The sequence below is a fragment of the Malus sylvestris genome, chromosome 8 (genome assembly GCF_916048215.2).
Source record: "Malus sylvestris chromosome 8, drMalSylv7.2, whole genome shotgun sequence".
Classification (NCBI taxonomy): domain Eukaryota; kingdom Viridiplantae; phylum Streptophyta; class Magnoliopsida; order Rosales; family Rosaceae; genus Malus; species Malus sylvestris.
In genome coordinates, this window is record NC_062267.1 from 1120960 (window position 1) to 1141322 (window position 20363).

At 38.0% G+C, this 20363-nt stretch overlaps 2 protein-coding genes across 3 annotated transcripts; one reads left to right on the forward strand and one right to left on the reverse strand.

Annotated features, from left to right (window-relative positions):
* Nucleotides 1-1148: 1148 nt before the first annotated feature.
* Nucleotides 1149-10109, reverse strand: LOC126632247 (5'-3' exoribonuclease 3-like). 2 transcript variants are annotated; one of them, XM_050302563.1, is made up of 23 exons: nucleotides 9734-10109; nucleotides 9478-9580; nucleotides 9296-9372; nucleotides 8491-8682; nucleotides 8223-8342; nucleotides 8032-8094; nucleotides 7720-7869; nucleotides 7364-7528; nucleotides 7077-7154; nucleotides 6891-6977; nucleotides 5810-6070; nucleotides 5443-5538; nucleotides 4980-5075; nucleotides 4824-4894; nucleotides 4387-4515; nucleotides 4237-4313; nucleotides 4103-4143; nucleotides 3917-3991; nucleotides 3671-3828; nucleotides 2980-3084; nucleotides 2673-2748; nucleotides 2209-2315; nucleotides 1149-2096 (listed from the first exon to the last, which is right to left on the reverse strand). In XM_050302563.1, the coding sequence occupies exons 1-23, from the start codon at nucleotides 9935-9937 to the stop codon at nucleotides 1430-1432; spliced, it is 3198 nt and encodes a 1065-aa protein (XP_050158520.1). In that variant the 5' UTR covers nucleotides 9938-10109; the 3' UTR covers nucleotides 1149-1429. The 2 variants fall into 2 exon arrangements, with proteins under 2 accessions (XP_050158520.1, XP_050158519.1); XM_050302562.1 differs by having other exon boundaries at nucleotides 2980-3096.
* Nucleotides 10110-12692: 2583 nt separating this feature from the next.
* Nucleotides 12693-16713, forward strand: LOC126633443 (ATP sulfurylase 2-like). Its single transcript, XM_050304053.1, has 5 exons — nucleotides 12693-13669; nucleotides 14775-15180; nucleotides 15398-15658; nucleotides 15943-16029; nucleotides 16312-16713. Exons 1-5 carry the CDS (start codon nucleotides 13101-13103, stop codon nucleotides 16447-16449), a joined length of 1461 nt encoding a protein of 486 aa, XP_050160010.1. The 5' UTR covers nucleotides 12693-13100; the 3' UTR covers nucleotides 16450-16713.
* The last annotated feature ends 3650 nt before the right edge of the window (nucleotides 16714-20363 follow it).

The window sequence follows — 20363 nt, forward strand, 5'->3', positions numbered from 1 at the left end:
TACACAAATGCGCTAAGTGAATAAGTCATATGTTTCTCTACATGTTGGTCAATGAAAGTCAAAACCTTCACCTCTAGGGCATTTTCGTAAATTCATTCTTTTAAAATTTATAAAATCGTAGAACTAGGGATGGGTTGTCACATTTATTCTTCGAAAATCTTCAGAATAATTTAATTTTAGAAAACATATGGTGCGATGAGAATGACTCTATCGACTCTTGTAAAAAAATTCAAATTGATTGGAATCATGGGTCATAACTCACAGTTTTTGTTGAAAAATTAAAATTTTTTATTTTTAAGAAATATTTTCCGTGAGAGCTTAAGAAAAATGTTGCAAAACATTTGGATGAATTTCTACCATTTACTAGGTCTCAAAACTATTTTTATTGACCTTTAAAGTTGAAAAATAGAAAAACGAATATAAACTAATACAGGCTCCCCCAAATGTACTTTCATGTGTCAAAAATATTTGGAATGTCCAGACGAGACTTAATCGAATTTTGGCTTATAATTAATCGTGTAAATGCTTTCAAAAAAAAAATCTTGTAAAAATTACCAAAATTGGTTTGAAAACATGGGTTATATTTCAGTTTTTGTGAAGAAAAAAAAATTGAAATTTCTAGTTTGAGGAAGTATTTTGCATGGGAGTTTAGGAAAATATTGCAGGACTTTTAGATGTGATTCCACCATTTACTAGGTTCCGAAACTATTTTTTGTTGATTTTTATTGGTTCCACCCCCGTGTATATTGCCTATATAGCGTCAGGACACAATATTTTGTCCTTTGTGAGACTAGAATGGTTTATATTACATTTTCATAACATCATCATCTTATAATACCCCTTTAGCAATTGAAGCACTGTTTGATTAGTTGTCTAAACCTCACTGGCAAAACGGTAAAAGGACACTACCCGGGTGATAGAGGACAAAGAAGGCCTTCTTAAGCGGCCCATCCGTTTATTGGTATGAGCCGCGGCCCATCCTTCTCCAACATTTTAAGAGGCCCAATTAGGATTTTGTTTTTACCACGGCCCAATCATCTAGGAAACTGAACCGTTCCTTTTTAGGCCCAATTAGATTTTTAAATGGGCCAGAGGGAGATTTATAGCAATAGAGCTGACATCTTATTTCTTGGTCAAATAAATCTTGGTTCTTTACCAAGTAAACAAATAAGTCATTAATTCTATTTTCCAAAAAATGAACGAAAATTTTAAATAAAATAAAATAAAATAAACGCTACACTGACGAGAATGTTTTATCTAAATTACACTTGGGAAGAATGGATACTTTGCTGCCGTCGAAACGCCTACCGCGGCGGCGCGTATTGTGTAGCAGAAACACAAACCAAATCGGAAAATAACTTCCGCTACCATTTTTGCCGTTCGTGGCCTAAATATAGTACAACAATTTCATCACAAGCAGAAGGTCGTTCTACTTGTGGCCATAACCATACTGGGGTGCAGGTGGCCTCCTATTTCCTCTCCTGTCCAATCCAGAGAATTGGTTTCCGGATTGCTGAGGGCGGCCATAACCTCTGCCCGGGTTATGGCCGACCGGTGGAACCCAGTCATCATAACCATGATGGCCAGACGCTGCAGATGGTTGGTAACTCTGATAGTAGTTATAGCCACCTGGATAAGGAGCACCGCCGACTCCCGGCGGAGTCTGTAAAATAGGTCTCTGAGGGTAGATTGGCCCACCGTTCTGGTGATTTCCTGATTCGTAGTATACATGCCCAGAATTCCTTTCATGGTGCTGAGTGTGAGGCCTGTTCTGAAAGTGGACAGCCGTTGAAGACTGCGCGACATTATACCCACGGTCACCGTGACTAATATTCGAAGCTCGGGGTTGCTGTTGAGGATGGTGGATTGCCCTAGGTGGCGGCATTCTACTGTGTCCCTGATCATAGCTTCCGTTGTTTGCATAGGAAGGAGGCGGTGGATAATACTGAGGCTCGGCATAAGATGGTCGATGCGAATGCATGTGATTGCCATACCCATTGGAATCCGTTTTAGCCTGTAAGCTATTAACAACAAGGCGATGTGCCGCTGCCCCGAGCTGTCTTCCAGAAATAGCTCCTGCAGGGTTCTGCCTGGAACTGAAAGCAAAATCCAAAATTGTAAAAAATACATTCAGAAGAGAAAATAAATTACTGTGGAGGACAAGGGGCGCTGCATATTTATCAAAATGGATTTGTTAAAAGGACCTACTGGGAGCTTTCGTATGGCGTCCGCCCAGAATTTTCATGCCATGGCTTTCGCCCGGTTTCTTCATGCCATAAAGGAGGTAAAGGCTTCACATCCCCCACTGTAACGGTCTGAAAACAATTTGATGTCAATATAATGATAAGCATCAAACTAGTGGACTACATACAACTTCTCCATTAATGACGTGCCAAGGCGTAAACAATATAATTTTTTATTACCCAAAATTAGAGGTAACGGACAAGTTAATTTTTTATTACCTGAAATGCTTAAATGAGAAACCCGGAAAGCAGCACAGGCAAACAAAATAATTTTTCATTACCGAAAATTAAAGGCAACGGACAAGTCATGAAGTTCAAAGGAGCACATGCAAACACATAAAGCAACACCCACAATGCATATGCATAACACCCATACAACAAAAAATCTAATTGGAAAAAACAAGCTTAAGATCAATATGGACTATATACCTTCTTCGGGAATATAACACCTGCTGGAGGTCGAGTTATATGCTTATGTACATCCGGTAGTATGTATATCGCACATCTGAACATCAAAGGGAGGGAATTACAGTTCAGAAATGCATGATCACTTCTATATATAGAACGAATCCATTAATGAAGCCATTTTGTATTAATAAAGGCCACTTCTATTTACATCCAATTAAACTACCTAACACACCTTAGTGTAAAGAATACCCATCAATAAAATATAGTGTTTCTTCTCTCTCTCACAGTATATTTTATAGCAAATGAATTTCTCAGTTGAAATACATACATTACTTGGTTGTCCATAATATCCTCCATGCTGTCAACAGGAGACCAGAAAACCGGAGGGCAAGGCTCCCCAGTACATGGAGACAGATAACCGTTCATCCCCTCACTGCATGCATCCCTAAATAAAATCAGAAAATAATCTCAAACAATTCATAAATACATGATCAGCAACAACAACAAAGCCTTATCCCACTAAGTGGGGTCGTCATAAATACATGATCAATAAGAAAATATGTAAACAGAAATATGGCTTTATATTCTTGTAGCAAACATTTCCATCAAGAGCCAAAAATTTGCCACTGTGGAGTCGATGTTGATTCATCATTTTTTACGTCTCTAATTCAAAACTGTACGGGAAACTTTGGTTTCATTCGGCTCTTCCTCTTCCCAGGAATGAACAATTGGATAAAAAAAGGGATTTTCTTAGTTCAGAAAAAGATAGAAATAATTGATTGCAAAGTGCCAAACTAGAGCATGATTCCCAAGAAAAATATATAATATATCAACTTGCATATGCCTTATGCCACCAATATGGAACACATGCCATATGATCTATAGCACGCGGTTTTCCCAATCAAAAGAATTAACCTATCAAAACTAGCTCAAATGGAAAATAGAAACGGTATACCGTAAAATTCAAATTAGAAATCTGGTTGCTGCTCTTAAGCAGGGTAAATGTACTGAGAACAAACCTGTACTTGGGATCAATCCGTTCCTTGACTTCAACTCGCTCTTTGTCTGTTAACTGTTTACATCGATTGTCCAGAGAATATATGCATACAGATAGAGGATGAGACGATGCAACAAAAAGCATCTCGAACATCACACTGTTTCTCCGGGTCTCCTCCTCCTACAATCCAAAAGCAAAAGTTGAATTAGACAAAATAGAATACCAAAATCAGTAGTGCAAAGTAAATCAAATGAAATAAATACCCTACCGTCAATGTATGTTCAAGTTTTTCAACCTCAGCTAGAAGGCGGACTTCATCAATAAAAGGTAACTTTGCAATACCCTTCAGAAAAGCAAATGATGTCAAACTCTGCTCGCTAGTTGTCCAATATACACCGTATCATCATGACCAAAAGCAAAATATAGTTATAATTTTTACTAGAAAGAAACCTACCTGCCATGCATACCGCTTCCCATTCATATCCACATCAAAGTCTGATAGCAAATAAAGGTTCAGAGAAGAATGTCAGTAAGCAAGTAAAAAAAAAGGAAAACTAAAACCACCAAATATTAGGCAAGAAAACATACCGATAGGGTAAAAGTCAATGATAGGTGAATTTGGATCAGTCATCAACTTCCTGTAGTGCTCAGGAAGAGCATGGGAGCTGCAAACGAATTATCATTAGTGCCTTACTTAATGGATAATTTACTAATAAAAGGAATAAATTAAAAGCAAACCTTGCAGCAGGAAAAACCCCCAATAGCTGATTGAACGGTTTAAAAGGAGTGCCCAAGTTGAAACTTATATTTAGCTGACCAAGGTCTTTCAGATCAGAAGCAAAGGGTGCATAGTGATAGGGGTAAAACCTGAAAAAAATGGCAATCAATGGCACGATTAACATATATTAATAAGATCATTAATGCAGCTTTTACATAAAATGTTACAATAAAATCCCATCTATATGGCATTATTCTGATATGCAATCGCATTTTTGTACGATATTCTAAAAAAAAAAAGGAAAATGTTCCTATTCTAATCCTGCTCCTTATACAAGAATAAAAACCCCCATCCAAATACAATTAATAATTCCAGTCACTGCAAAATGCTACAAAAGCAAAAGGAAGGGGAAAGCCCTTCATCATGTAGTGGAGGAAGGTGGATCAAAACTACTCACCACTGCCACGAGCAAACACCTTCATAATAATAGTGCATCACCCAACATAGACCCTCAGTGTATCGCAAAACCTACCCAAACACAAAAATATGAGAAAAACTAATGGGTACACAAATAAACATTTGAAATCAGCAGAACCAGAACTCATATACGTACAACATCCTTTCTAATTGCATCACGTTCTTCAGGAGTTTTTGCAGAAAACTTTTCTTCGTAATACCTATCTTTCCATCCAGGTTCTCCCAATTTAACCTAATGATACAAGACAAAAAGAATCACATTAACAATGCAACCAGCAAACAAAATTCAAGCTTCTCAGCTATAGCATAACAAATATAATAAGGTAAACAGAGCAATGCAGCAACAGCTATATGCATAAACTAGACAACAGTTTAACATTCAGCATTCAAAGCTGCCATAAAACAATACAGAACAATGTTGTGACAGGTCACCTTCATAGGGAATGCAAGATAATTGCAAATTCTATGGTTCCAACTTCCAAGATACAAGCAGACAATACAAATTATCAAATTTCCAAAAAGCTTACAAATGCTTTAAACATAGGCCTTGCAAAAGCCGATGTCAAAATATCAAATATATGTACGGTAAGTAACTGAACCTTGTCTACGTCGGGATTTCCAGAGTTAAAAGCATCAGATTTCTCACGAAGAATCTCATTCAGCTTTGCTTTCAAGTCTTCTTTGTTTCCATGTTCCTAGAAGAAGAAAAAAAAGTGACAGCTTAACGACCACATAGTTAATAATATATAACAAGCAGAACTCATTAACCACCTTAACGACCACATCATTAATAATATATAACAAGCAGAACTCATTAACCACCTAATCCTGTTTGTAAAGCGATTATTACAAGATGGTACAATAGAGATTCAAAATTACGGTCATCGTCACAAATCACATAGTTAAAAGTAGATACAAAGAAGAGACTAAAAATGTTTAAGTGATCCCTTGAGCTAAAAAACATACATCTAGTTCAAGACTGTCCTCGGCTTCAACAATAGCAGCACCAACAGTTGACGTCTCCGAAGACAAACGTGCAACCTTTCGAGGATTTCCTTGATCATTAGATTTTCCAGACTGTTGATAAGGTGAAGCTGTATGACCCGAAGCAAGACGAGATCCCTGAAACCGAGAAACTGGCACCAAAGAATCTGGTTGCACTTGGGGCGCTGCATCATCTCCTCTTCTTAATTGCCTTTTATCACGCTTTATTCTATCTGCCTGACGCTGGGGAGAGGGGGAAAATTTTTGTTATAACATAAAGCAGTCTACTCACACCAGTATAACATCTATTAATCCACCCATCAAGTAATTCACACAAGCACAATAAAAGGTAAACATCCACGGATTTGGAAAGGGGCGTCTGCTCAAAAGGCCACATCCACGGATTTGTTATAACATAAAGCAGTCTAATCACACCAGTATAACATCTATTAATCCACCCATCAAGTAATTCATACAAGCACAATAACAGGTAAACATCCACGGATTTGGAAGGGGGCGTCTGCTCAAAAGGCCACATCCCAGACCTAGCACAAAAACCCTCTATCTACTGCAACAGAGACCTTTTCCAAGAGCAGATTGATTTTATCTGCACTCTTTCAGCTCACATTTATTGAGAAAAGTATCCTCCCTCCCAAATCCTGTGTTTTCTTGTGAAAGCTTGAACAAGCTATCTGAAACCTAAAGTTCCCCCCACCCCTCTCAAAAACATTCTAAAACCATAGCTAAGTACCATGCTCCATCACTAAACAGCCTAAACAGGTGCACTAAATAAAGGTCGTACCCAGTGCACAAGGCTCCCGCTTTACGCAGGGTCTGGGAGAGGTGAATGTCGGCTAGCCTTACCCCCATTTAAACAGGTGCACTAAATAAAAAAATAAAAAAAAACTTTGGACTTATCCACGCCATGCAAATCAACACGGTTATACAATCATGCTGACCACAGTACCAACGATCTTGCCTATCTAAAATAAAAAACTGACAAGGCTGGTAACTGGATGGCCATAAAAGTAATACTGTTTCAAGGGGCTAATAAAGAACAAACCTGATGCAATCGAGCTCTTTTCTGAAATATTTTATCTTCATAAGATCCAACTGCTTGAATGAAATGCTCTACCCGACTTAAATTCGGCTGAAAAAAAAAAGGTAGGTAAAGAACATTATGAAAAAAATGCTTAAGCCAAATGTAATTCATTGGCTTAAAAATAACCTACAATAGTCAATTAACTACCTTGCTTCCATCAGTCAGATATCCACCCAATGCCCTAAATTCCTTCTTGTATACAGCCAAGAGCAAATTGATCGCACCCTGAACAATCACCAATGAGAATGTTATAAGTTGTAACAGGAAATTATTACTCTTTCAAGCCCTCCTATTTTCATTTTTATTTTTTTAGCCCTCCCATTGTCTTATCAAACAAACAACATAAAGAAGTTAATATATTTCTGTTAAAACATGAGATTGGAAAATAAATTTCTATTATGTCCTATTTTGCAAACTTAATAAAAATTACATACCTCACGAATCTCCAGCGTGGGCATGTGTGGCAAGAAATCGTTACCAACGAAGAAGCACATGAATATGAAATCGTCCACAATGCACTCAAAATCAATCTCGAATGGGGTGTTGGGAATTCGCATCTCATATTCCAAATATTCTCTAAGAGTCCAGATGTTGAGAAACTGCCAAAACAGAGCGCAAAGAGATAAAAAAATTCAATATATAATTGTCACATGGTATTTCAAAAATAGGAATAAAGTTATTCCATTAGTTCTATTCAATGAAATCTCCAATTCGCAATGGCTTTAAAATGAATACTTAAAGTACAAAATTCGCAACCATTCCTTCCAATCAATATATTGCAAAAACTAACCTGGTAAGGCTTCTTGGGCACAGCCTCACCATCAGCTTTCTCATCAAACTCTCCAGCCTTCCGTTTCGCCTTACCTTCACAATTTGCTGCTAAATGACCCACCTGACCACATATGAAGCATTTGTCTTGCTGTCCGGGTGTGAATACAACCTGGAATGTTGCATAGCCAAATTACAACTATAAGTTGGAATGAAGGTGGAAATCATGAAACACACTGTAGGAGAATTGAAACCAATGAAGATGCCAATCATACAGAAAAACAAAGTTGAATTGATTTTTAAAATGAAAAATTGCAAAATCATAAATACATACCTCTCGAAGAATTGAAAAATGAACCTCATGGGTAGCCAAAGCAAGCATAATCAAATCAGCATCCTGTAATTGACCACACATTAATAGACTACAGGAAAAAAAATTACCAGAATAACCAGGGGGGTTTATAAAGCAATGGATGAATGAATTAGGGGTATGAGAAGATCCATGTAATGCAGGAAGAAACATACCAAACCATACAGACAATGGCGTGTATTTGGATCATAACCAGGAAGATTTCTTTGAAGACGAATATAGGACATAATTTTGTGTTCGCCTTCACCTGGAACATTTGCATCAGAAAGAATAACCTGCCAAAACAAAATATTAAAAAAAATTGGTAAGAAAAGAATATTCATCAGCATTGATAGAGCAATAAAATTAGGTAATAGTTATTAATTGCAAAAATAAAACACAATACAACTTCAGGAAGCCAAGGGAACAAAGCATAGAAAATACCTTAACATTTTTCCATCCTGGGTCATTGTTTAATCTAAGATGGATGTAATACTGCAATGCTACTGACAGAACAGCCATAAATTCAGTTCCAGGAGTGATGACATTGGAATCAACAACTTGTGAGTCTTGTTTGGGAGGAAGCTTTCTCCCCTCCATTTCAAACTCCTCACGCAGCCTTTCTTCTTCAGCTGCCTATAAAAGAGAACCAAAAATCAATAAATATAAAGACTTGGCTTCGTTTCTCCTATCTACTTCCCCCTGCCAATGAAGGCTGTATAACAGTATGGAACAAATGTGACAGGCAAGGATTCAGGAAAACAATGAGTATACACAAATACCAGGGAAGCGGGAGAGACATGAGAAGCTATGTTCCTTCAATTTCCCTAATACGAGATTGAAGATTGAGTTATGACCCCCCCCCCCAAAAAAAAAAAACTTATTGCAAATACATATTCCACAACTCCATTAAGCTTGTGTTGGATTATCAGGATTCATAACAAAAATTACACAAACTGCATCACTTGCATAACCCAAACAATGACTAGTAAAAATAACAATGTGCATATAATAAGAATTGATGTTAGCACTAACGGGGATATTTGAGATAATTTTCTGTCAACATCACTTGTTAACTCCTAAATATAAACACCACTCTGATTCAGCTACAGAGGATATATAAACATACCAGTTCTCTGCAATTGATGAACATATCAGAAATTAACAGAAGAAGAAAAAAAAAAAAAAAAAAAAGCCCTTCACGTGCAAACACATGGAGGACCCAGCTAGAATCCACAGAATGACGTACCGCGTCTGCTGCATCTTTCGCAGCCCTAAATCGCCGAGACCGCTGTTGATTCATTTTTGCCCTGGGGGCAACACCATCTATCAATAATTTCCAACAATTAGCATTACGCAAATTTCATACGATATTGCATTTCCTTCTACTTTTCTATAAAACATAACATCCGTTCCAATTCCAACACTCACCAATCGCCATGTACAATAGCTTTCGAGGCCGAACCATCACAAACAGTCTGTCAATGTAATCAAACATGCACTGGAATACCTCGTCGAAGGTCGAGGGAGAAGGCTGCATCATTCAGGTAACAAAATTAAGCCGCCTAAACAAATTTACAGCTACAAAGGCAAAATTTTGATAACAGTAAAAGGGGTAAAATCTTTAGACATCATAAAATTTGAAATTCGTAAACACATTTGTAAAGAAATTAAATCGAATCGTTACCCTATCTTCTGGGTGGAAACAGGGGTGAATAATCCCGTTCATGTCGAGATACAGATTGTCGTATTCCAACCCATTAGGATTTGGTTTACTGGTGTCGACCGGTATCGATACGTCATCGATCACGACGGGCTCTTCTTCCACCACGTCGACAATCACGAGCGGGTACTTCTCCGCCAACCACCGGTAGAACGCCGGAACTCCCATCGTCAATTGGAGGTAGCTCGCGTCGGCGGACTAACAGATTAACGGATCTCTCTCAGTCTCTCTCGCGAATCGAGAAAAAAAAAAAGGCGCGAGAAAGTGAGCGAAAATCGGAACCCTAACCCTAAATCGCTGACGGAAACTTTAGCGGCGAAAGAGTGATTATGTAGAAAGAGGGCGCGAGTGTTTGTTGGGCGCGGGGAGGGAATTAGGGTACGGAAGTGAGAGATTTGACGGTTGTGCCCCTGGAAATTGGACTACGTAAGGTGATGGTTTGGGGAAAATGGGCAGGGGTGTTTGTGTCTTCTAGTAACCTCGTGGGTCGGTTAAGGTAAGGATAGTAGAGATTTCGATCCTATGATTTTGTTTTATATACCAATCTACAACGTCGGAATTGAAATGTATAATTGAATTTCGATTACAGAGTATTTTGGTGTTTTACTAAATGTTAAAGAATTAAAAAAGCAGCGGGGCCCACACAAATTTAGAAATTCAATTCCTTGTATTGGTGGAATTGGATTTCTTATATGTAGGTGGTAATTCAATTCCGGCCAAATTGGATTATTCATCCCGTGGTCATAGGAAACTTGCATGATGACCCCCATAGTGAAAAAACTAGGACTTACACCCTTGTGGTCAAGAATGTTAGCAAATTTAGTCCAAAAGTAAGATTTATGTTAAATGACTGTTAAAAGTATAGGTAAAACTGTATTTTCAGTTCCAATTGACATTTAAAATAAATAATTTTTTTATAATAATTTACAAAAAAAATAATGCTTAATTTTTTAAATAAAAAAAAATCTCAATTCAATGTTAATTGGAACTGAAAATACAGTTTTACCCCGATTCCATGTTAATTGTATTATTATTTTCGATAAGGACATTTTAGTAATTGTATTGGATTGTATTCCGATTCCGGTAAATTAGTAAACAGCTTATACGAAATCGATACTATTTTTACTCCGATTCCAGATAACTTTAGTAAACAGTTACAATAATAATCCAATTCTAACTCCTCATCAATTTAATTACTCATCAATTCAATTCATCGTATTTTAATTATGTTTTAGTAAACGAGGTCCTAGCGTTTTGTTCGGTTGAGTATTGTTTTCCTTTTTGGTTTGTATTTCCCATTTCCAAATCGTCCAACCCGAAACCGGAAAGCTTACATATTGGGCCGAATGGTTGCTAATAAACAAGCCCGAGGTCCATGAAGCTTAAGCCCATTTAGCCAATTTAGCCCATTGATTTTTTTGGGTGTTGAGGACGATATCTGTTTTTTATAAATTTGATCGTAAGTTGTTGACTGTTGTTGTGGGTGAGTTAACAGTCCGTTGTAAAGTATTTTTGTAAATATCGTATTTTTATTGAGAAAAATATGAATTCCAATAACACATTAATAGTTTCCGAATGTTGTATTATATGAATTGTAGGTGATTATGGTTGTCCTAGAATGTTCTTGCAACAATAACTCTTCTATTCCCCGAGTTTCAAACGTTGTATGATTCTTTCCACGGGTTTGATTTATATGTAACTATTTAATATTGATTTTACTTGTTTTATATGTCTCTCTTTCTACCTCTCATGTTACGCCATAGAAGAAGTTTCTTTATGTAAGAGCATCTTCAATGAGAAACAATGTTTTAGGGTCTCCATCGCCACTATTTAGGACTCTTTTTAGGGGCTTCAAAAGAATATTGTCTTCAATATGAGGATTTTATAGTAAATCGTCAAATTTATAAATAAAAGATTATTTTGTTGAGTATGATGGTCGTCCATAAAAACAAGAGGCTATCTAGACCGTTGAAAGGCACAAGTGCGGTACTGGACCCATGCCTACGCTGCGTCAACAGTTGCTTGGCAAGTAAGCTTGCACTTGCATGTGAAGGGAGAGTATGGGACGCTGCTATGCAACATTCATGTGGATGGGGTTTGTTTCCTACTCAAAAAACAACCTTGGGGCCATTATTTGAGTCCCTATACGATTCTCACATTTGAAGATTTTTTAAAGGTATTTGGCTGAGTCCCTCTATCATATGGAATTTAACTCAACCTCGCTGGAAGTCTTCTAAACTCTAAACATGAGGACATACGTGGTAGGAACAAAATTTAAGGCACCACTATGAACGCTCTAAACCTATAAGGATTTGATCATGATGTCCCCGCACCTGTTTTGGTGTAAAGATGCTTAAAGTAAAGTGGAAGGGAAAACAAATAATGAGCAATGTACAATAATACAACTTTGACCAGTGTCATCTAAAGTCACCACTTTAGAATAAGCGGTCGAAAGTGATGCTCACTATTCGCATATCTGAACTACATTATATTCCCTCCATCCACACCCAAGTTTGACCACATCATTCATAAAACATTTCTCACAAAAGCATGAGCGAAAGAGCCTCATGTATTATGTCGTTGTTGACCCAACACGATCTTACTTGGTGTCAAAGTTGACCCTATATGGCTATATTCTCATTATCCAGTTCAAATGTGAAGGCCCTAATTATACTAACACTATCATTGTAATTTAGTAATATTCTTCTTCATTTATAAATAAGAGATATTAGATTCAACTCGTATGAACGATAAATTCAAAACGTCAATAAGTGGAGGGGTGGGCTTTAAACCTCTACCCTTTATAGTAACTTTGTAACCACACTCAATTAGCTTCCAAAGCAACGGCCCATATCAAAAATTGACAAAGGTTCCTTCTTTCTTCTGGATTATGCTCCCCGGAGTCCTCCAACAACTTGAGACCACCTTAATGAGATATTTTTCTGTATGACTGTTACACGAAATAATATATCACGTATCGTTATATAAATATTAAGATATGTTTGTTAAAAAGTTAATAACTTTAAAAATAAAATTTCTTACCATTTTATATAAAAACACAACCATTCCGTGTTCCCATCAGAACTAAAAATTTATCCACCCCAAAGCAGAAGCCACAATCTCACTCAATCCTCGAACGTGTGGATCGCACTCGGTTCAACCAAGTTATTCCCCTCTGCGCTCGCTTCCCACGAGACGAAGATGTTCGCCTCCAAATTTAGAGGCCACCGCATTACACTCCCCCACACTAACCGGATCTCCACCCTACAACTCCTCCACTCCTCCACCACCACCTCCTCCTCCCTTCCCCCGAATCCCTACCCCCACCAACATGTCTCCCACCATTAAACTCCACGACCGCCACCTCAATCTCCTCAACAACAACAACATCGGCATCTCCAAACCCAAAACCGAACTCCTACACTTCAAGCTCAAATTCCGAACCAAACCCATCTACCACTCCGACCCGTTGCTCTCCGTCGCCTACAACTCCACAATGCACGCCTCCTCCGCTCACCCGCCTCAGTCCGGCGTCATCAAGAGCTCCCTGATCGACCCCGACGGCGGGGCCCTGGTCGATCTCGTGGTGCCGAAGAGCCAGAGGTTTGCCAAGGCTTTGAAGGCGGAGGCGCTGCCCAAGGTGCGGCTGACGAAGATTGATCTCGAGTGGGTACACGTCGTCAGCGAGGGGTGGGCCAGCCCGCTGCGGGGATTTATGAGAGAAGACCAGTACTTGCAGAGCTTGCATTTTAATTCGCTGCGAATCGAAGACGGGTCGTTGGTCAACATGTCACTGCCCATTGTATTGGCGATTGACGACGAGACTAAGGAGAGAATCGGGTCGTCGAATGATGTCGGGCTGGTCGGTCCGGATGGTAATTTGGTTGGCGTATTGAACAGGTTAATTTTTTCTTTTTTTTTATATAGCATTTACAATTGAGAAATTGGCCGAAATAATCATTTTTTAATATGTCAGTTAACGTTTCATTGTTACGTTGTCATTATTTAATTGTGTTGTGGATGTTTCGATATTTGATTTTGATCAGTTTAGCAATTGATTGTTCCATCGTCACCATTTAATCACGTTGTGGATGTTTCGATATTTGATTTTGATCAGTTTAACGATCAAGATTTGGTTATTGACTATTTTTTAATTTGATATTTATTGTTTGCACATGGAAATTTATTACTCTTTTTTTATAATCACCTGAATTCATGCGGAAGGAATGTTATTATTTGTTTGCTTAGTGCCCCTGATGTAAACAAAAATCAAAGTTCCCACGGTTCAGGGTAAGATGACTGAAAGCGTTTTCGGTGAAATTAATTTTAGGTTTTAAAAGCACTTTAAATGCATTTTGGAAGAAACATTAGATATATGCTTCATGTAGAAAACCTTAAAGTGCTCTTCAAGGATATGCTTTTAAAATGACTGAAAGCGCTTTTAGAGAAAATGTTTTTTTGTTCCAAAAACACTTAAAGTGATTTCTGCAAGAAGCACTAGTTAAATGCTTCTTATGTGCTTCTTTCAGGAAGCACTAGTTATGTGCTTCTTTCAGGAAGCACTAGTTATGTGCTTCTTTCAGGAAGCACTAGTTATGTGCTTCTTTCAGGAAGCACTAGTTATGTGCTTCTTTCAGGAAGCACTTAAAGTGCTTTTCTAGAATATACTTGCATTTTTACTAAGAATTAGTTCCAAAAACATTTTCAACAAAAGCGCTTTCAGTCATTTTAAAAGCATATCCAAACGAGCTCTTAGATTTTTACTAAGAATTGTTCTAAAAAATATTTTCATCAAAATCGCTTTCAGTCATTTTAAGATTGAGACTTGTTTCTGCTTTTAATAAAAGTCAATTTGTTTAATTTGTTTAATTGTGATTTCAATTAACTATACACTCACACATGCAACAGAACTGAACATGTTGATTTGTTGGCTATCAATTTACTGAGAATCTCCTTGTGGCAAAAATCATGTGTAATTAACAATTTGACTTTTTTTTTGTTGCAGCATTGAGATTTACAAGCATAACAAAGAAGAAAGGATTGCTAGGACTTGGGGATCAACCGCGCCGGGATTGCCATACGTTGAGGAGGTGATCACTCCGGCTGGAAACTGGCTTATTGGCGGAGACTTGGAAGTACTAGACCGTATCAAATATAACGACGGGCTTGATCACTATAGGCTCTCTCCTCAACAGCTCCGGAAAGAATTTGACAGGCGTCGAGCTGATGCAGTTTTCGCCTTTCAGTTGAGAAATCCCGTGCATAATGGCCACGCCTTGTTGATGAACGACACACGCAGGCGACTATTGGACATGGGATACAAGAATCCAATTCTGTTGCTTCATCCTTTGGGAGGTTTCACAAAGCCTGACGATGTGCCATTGGATGTTCGGATGGAGCAACATAGCAAGGTCGCTCCCTGCACTCCCTTAATAATTTGTAAATTTGCTATAGGTTGACCAAGATATGCTATCAAAATATTTTGACCTGCCATAGCATTCTATCTACGTCTTTATTTTCGTTTTGTTGAACAGATGTTTTTTCACTTCTGCATTGTAAGTACCGTAGATGCATTGCAAATTGGGATGTCGAAAATGGGTAGTTTTTATATGTTTTGTTTCTGTTCAGGTCCTAGAAGATGGAGTTCTTGACCCGGAAACTACTATTGTGGGTATATTCCCATCACCTATGCACTACGCAGGTCCAACTGAAGTACAGTGGCATGCCAAAGCTCGGATAAATGCAGGTGCAAATTTCTACATTGTCGGCCGTGATCCTGCTGGTATGGGACACCCCACAGAGAAGAGGGATCTATATGACCCTGATCATGGGAAAAAGGTGTTAAGCATGGCTCCCGGGCTCGAGAAGCTCAATATTTTGCCTTTCAGGGTAGGTGAAACCATACGTTGCTTTTAGTCTTGACATATGGTGCGCTCCTTCTTGTGCTTATTTGCTTGGTTGATATATGTTATCGGAAATTTATGTATGTGTTACATCAGAGTTCTATTAGTTTGGATCCGATGAATTCTTCCTTCGTTTTATATGGCCCTTGAGAGGGTAGTTTTATTCGATGACTTGGTTGTGGTTCGTGGATACAATGCTTGATTACGAGAGACGATAATTTGCTCCATTTTGTGCGTCAATTAATCTTCTTGTTTCATTATAAATTGCAGGTGGCAGCTTATGACACTGTGGAGAAGAAGATGGCATTTTTCGATCCTTCACGCGCTAAAGATTTCCTCTTCATCTCTGGAACCAAGGTATGAACCGAATTTGGTATTGTTTTTTTCTGGAACCAACGCATGAACAGATGGCACAGTCGAACAGCCTTGTTTGCTGCATAAGTCCTTAATCTTTACTACAAGTGTGTAAACTACAACGGGTGTCGAATGCCTACACATGATGAAATTCTCTGATGTTGCTAGCTGCATTAAACCTTATAGAATTGTATGTGCACGACCGTTGAATTAGATATTTGATCAGTGATTAGGAAAATCATATCTCTTCTGTATGCTCTGCATAATTTGTTACACTTGTTTCAGATGCGTGCTTATGCAAAGAGCGGCGAAAACCCTCCTGATGGTTTTATGTGTCCGTCGGGATGGAAGGTTCTCGTCAACTATTACGAGAGCTTGCAAACAGAAGAGGCATCGCAGCAACAAGCTGTGTTATCCACTTAGACATCAGTGATAAATTAACACCAGAGTATTCAGCCAAGTTAATTCCAGTTTAGCCGCAGAAAGAGCGTAGCCACTAGCCAGATTATAACCGATGCAGCCCTTCCAGCACAGGGGTGACCTTTTGGAGAGTATCTTTTGTTTTCCAATCCGGTAGGCATAATGCTTGTAACATATTAATTTTTTTTCTTTTTCTTTTTTGTTTCTGAGGTTATGTAAACCAGGAAAACATTTGCTTTATATAATTGGGTGAGTTTTTTCTTGAAACTAATGTGAACCGAAGATCTGCATATAAGATTTTGTTGTTGTTGCCTAATAGTCAATTTGGGCTCTATATAAGTCGTCAATCGGCCCAGGTTGTTCAAAGATTGGGATTTTGACAAGAGATTAGAGAAACATTTGCTTTATATAATTGGGTGAGTTTTTTCTTGAAACTAATGTGAACCGAAAATCTGCAGATAAGATTTTGTTGTTGTTGTAGCCTAATAGTGAATTTGAACTCTATATAAGTCATCAATCGGCCCAGGTTGTTCCAAGATTGGGCCTTTGACAAGAGATTAGAGTGAAGCTTACCTATAAACGTAACGCCACGAGTATCCAAACCAATTCAATACTACCATGCGTACGAGTTAAAATCCATTGTAGTTTGATTGACTTGGAATACTGCATGTCATCCCAATTTTAGATAACATGACATAACCTATTGTTGTGCTTTTCACTTGAGAGAGGTGGATGAAAATTTTCAAATCTCCAATACTTGTACAGGTAGTTGCTTATTTGCTATTGAATCTACTCCAGCTAGGAAAATTTAATTTGACAAAGAGAAATGATTTTCATTGTTCTTTTCTCTTTCTGCGCTACGTTCTTCTTTTCTCTTTATGCACCACTCTTTTTGTTTCTAGCCTTAAAATTGAATACATAAATAAAAAATCAAGAGAAAACAATTTTTTTTTTTAAATGAGTGCAAAGGAGAAATTGAGAGCGTGAAAATAACATTTCGTCAACAAACCCAAAGGTGTGCCCGATGTACAAGATTCTTCATGCTTTCCAATATTTTATTTCTTCGTATTTCGCCTCCAAGTCTAATCTCTTCAAGTTGGGCTATGGAAGCGACCGTGTATGGAACGAACAAATGATCCATCCTGGGTTTGGACCCTCAACTGGAGAACAAATTTTTTAGTGTATCAAAAACACGGTTCGGTGTACCAAATATTATTTCAACCAACCATATGTAGAATGTTGTCCTTGTTTATGTTGTGGGTCACTTATGTTGTAGTATTTTAGACTAATATTTAACTTGACATGAACAAATTTTCCCCACCTGAAATACATTACATGTGCACGTACGTATGGTTAAGCTACTTCCATGTAAACCACTTAGGTTCTCCAGGTTCCGAAGCTGAGCTGTAATGGGGCCAAATCTTCCCTCTAATCCGGAAGAGATGGGGGTGATGGCTTTTAAAAACCTCAAAGATTTTTCAGATGTTGGATTCTTCATAGAATCCACTTGGCACAATGTAATTGGCATTGTGGGTCCCACACATGTACCACATAAGCATCGTACCAGAACTTTTAGCAGAGTATGACAGGAAGAAAGATTAACGATCATTTGTGATAAAAACCATATATTTCTCCCCTGATTTTCGGGCAAAGCATGAAATTTAGAACAATATGGATTCATTTGAAAGTGCTTTTAAAATGACTGAAATATTTTAGAGAAAATGTTTTTGGGTTTCAAAAGCACTTAATTAAAGAGATTTCTACAATAAGTATCAGTTACGTACTTCATGCATAAAACACTTCAAGTGTTTTTTCATGATTTACTTGTATTTTTACTAAAGAGTGGTTCCAAAAACATTTTCCCATTTTAAAGGCACTTCCAAATGAATTCTATGTAATGTAGGATAGCTAGCTAAGCTAGTTTTTACGCCATTTGGTAGTTAAGAGTAGTCTGCCTCAAACTTTTTTCCTAGTTGTCTCAAACATGTTTTATTCTGTGTCTGAATTGAATCCATGATAGATCATTTTCTCTTCAGTCTGCATCATCAGAACTATGTACATCATTGATCATATATATACAAGGTAATGGCGGTGGCAGGGCCGGTCCTAAGATTTCAAGGGCCCTGTGCGAAAGTCAATTAGAGGCCTAAAATGTACTTAAGAATTTTATTTTTTTGTTAAAAAAAAATAAGTTTAGTTTTCATTTGAGTTTCTTTAAATTCTAATAGTACAAATACATTTAACAAATCAACAAGTGGAAAGGTGGAGTATTGTTTTTCCTTAACTATTTAGAGGGTCAAGGTTCAAATGACGAGTTTCGAACCCATCACCTAGGCTGATGTGAAGAAACAGTAATACCATTTGCGCTTATAATCAAGTTATAATATTTTAGGCTTTTTAATCAAAATGGTCGATATGTAACCAACCACACTTGAAACCCATTAGGTGGCTATTCTATGGCATGGACTATTGACGAATGTAAGAATCTCACATTACAAACTTGATAAAATACAACACTATATAAGCTTTTTAACTAAAATGGTAACTGAGATTGTCATAATTCCCCACTTTAATTCCTGAGATTTAAAATCGATAGAAGTGGTCCTTAAGATTGTCCACCGTCAATCATTTTGGTCAGGTCCTTCTGAAAAATGACCTTTAAATTGAAGAAACCACCAATTCAAGTGGAGGAGTTGAGTACTCAATAAGTATTTTTGATACCCATCTAATTTGGATACTTAACAATGATCCCCAATTAGCAAACCTCTATTAGATACCCAATACCTAAAGGACTAGAGAGGGGGTGATCATAAAGGTATAAGTTCTTTCCATATTTGGCAAGTTTTCATGTTTTAAGTGTTAGGGTTATGTTTGGGACTATATTTTCAAGTGCTTGTTGCGTTGTGCTTTTATCTCTTTGGGAGCAAATGCATGTGCTAGCTGGGTCATTTTCTGGTTCTACTTTCTGCCCAAGCTTAGCTACATCACAAAAGAAGAGGACTTGCCCTAGTACATACAGTCTGAGTCAGTGACTGCCTTTGGTGACAAAGAAGGGGGTCCATATCCTTATTTTCTCTGTTTTTATCCACCATTTACCAAACCAATCTAAACCCCAGAACATGCAAACTGCAAAGGGGTGGCTTATTTTCAAGATTGCAAAACCCTATGGCCCCGGTCAAAAAGTTTGCATTTAAAGCCTTCAAGTCCATACCAGCTTAGCTTCCCTCCTTTAATATGCGTTGTCATGCAACCGAGTTTCTCACGTTTACACAGTTTTGGAAAATAGGGTTTGTTGCACCATGTGCTGGAGGAGAAAAACTTGTGTGGAAAATGCTATGTTCACATCATTTATATTACACCTCTTTAAATGCATTGGACCCCTTGCATTTTAGTACCGCGTTGATTTGACCCGGTGTGAGAGTACGTAGTCGGGAAACCTTATTGAAGATTTATTCGTTGAGTCACGATGGATATTATATGAACCTACACTAAGCATGGACAAGGTGAATGAACGGCTGGATAGGGATGCCCCCAAACACGTCCTGGAGATGGAGGAGAAACTCGAGTGAAGATGTCCGTATCACGTCATCTGTATAACACCTTTCGATAAAAATGGACCCAAGCTAGTTTCACCCTACCCAAAGTTGATAGTTAGGCAACCCTACTGAAGATTTACTCGTGAGTCGTACGGAGATTATATGAACCGAAAATTCTAGAATGAACCGGCCCATAGCATGAGCTAGATGATCAAGAGGCTGAATATGCAGCCAATAACTCAATGGCTAATGATCCAACGACTAAGGATCCCGATGCATGCTATGCTCCAGTCCATACTGGAAAACCCTATATGAACGCGGTTTTGCAATGAATGGCCGCAAATCAATCAAGCTGTCAAGTCTTCGATCGAGTTAACTCAC

Coding starts and splice junctions, on each gene's coding strand:
- LOC126632247 (XM_050302562.1), bottom strand. CDS start 9,937: ATGGGAGTTCCGGCGTTCTACCGGTGGTTGGCGGAGAAGTACCCGCTC. Junction 8,683..9,295: donor CGAAAGATGCAGCAGACGCG/GTACGTCATTCT, acceptor TCTCTTTTATAG/GCAGCTGAAGAAGAAAGGCT. Junction 2,316..2,672: donor GTGTTATATTCCCGAAGAAG/GTATATAGTCCA, acceptor AATTGTTTTCAG/ACCGTTACAGTGGGGGATGT.
- LOC126633443 (XM_050304053.1), top strand. CDS start 13,101: ATGTCTCCCACCATTAAACTCCACGACCGCCACCTCAATCTCCTCAAC. Junction 13,670..14,774: donor TTGGTTGGCGTATTGAACAG/GTTAATTTTTTC, acceptor TTTTTGTTGCAG/CATTGAGATTTACAAGCATA. Junction 16,030..16,311: donor TCTTCATCTCTGGAACCAAG/GTATGAACCGAA, acceptor CACTTGTTTCAG/ATGCGTGCTTATGCAAAGAG.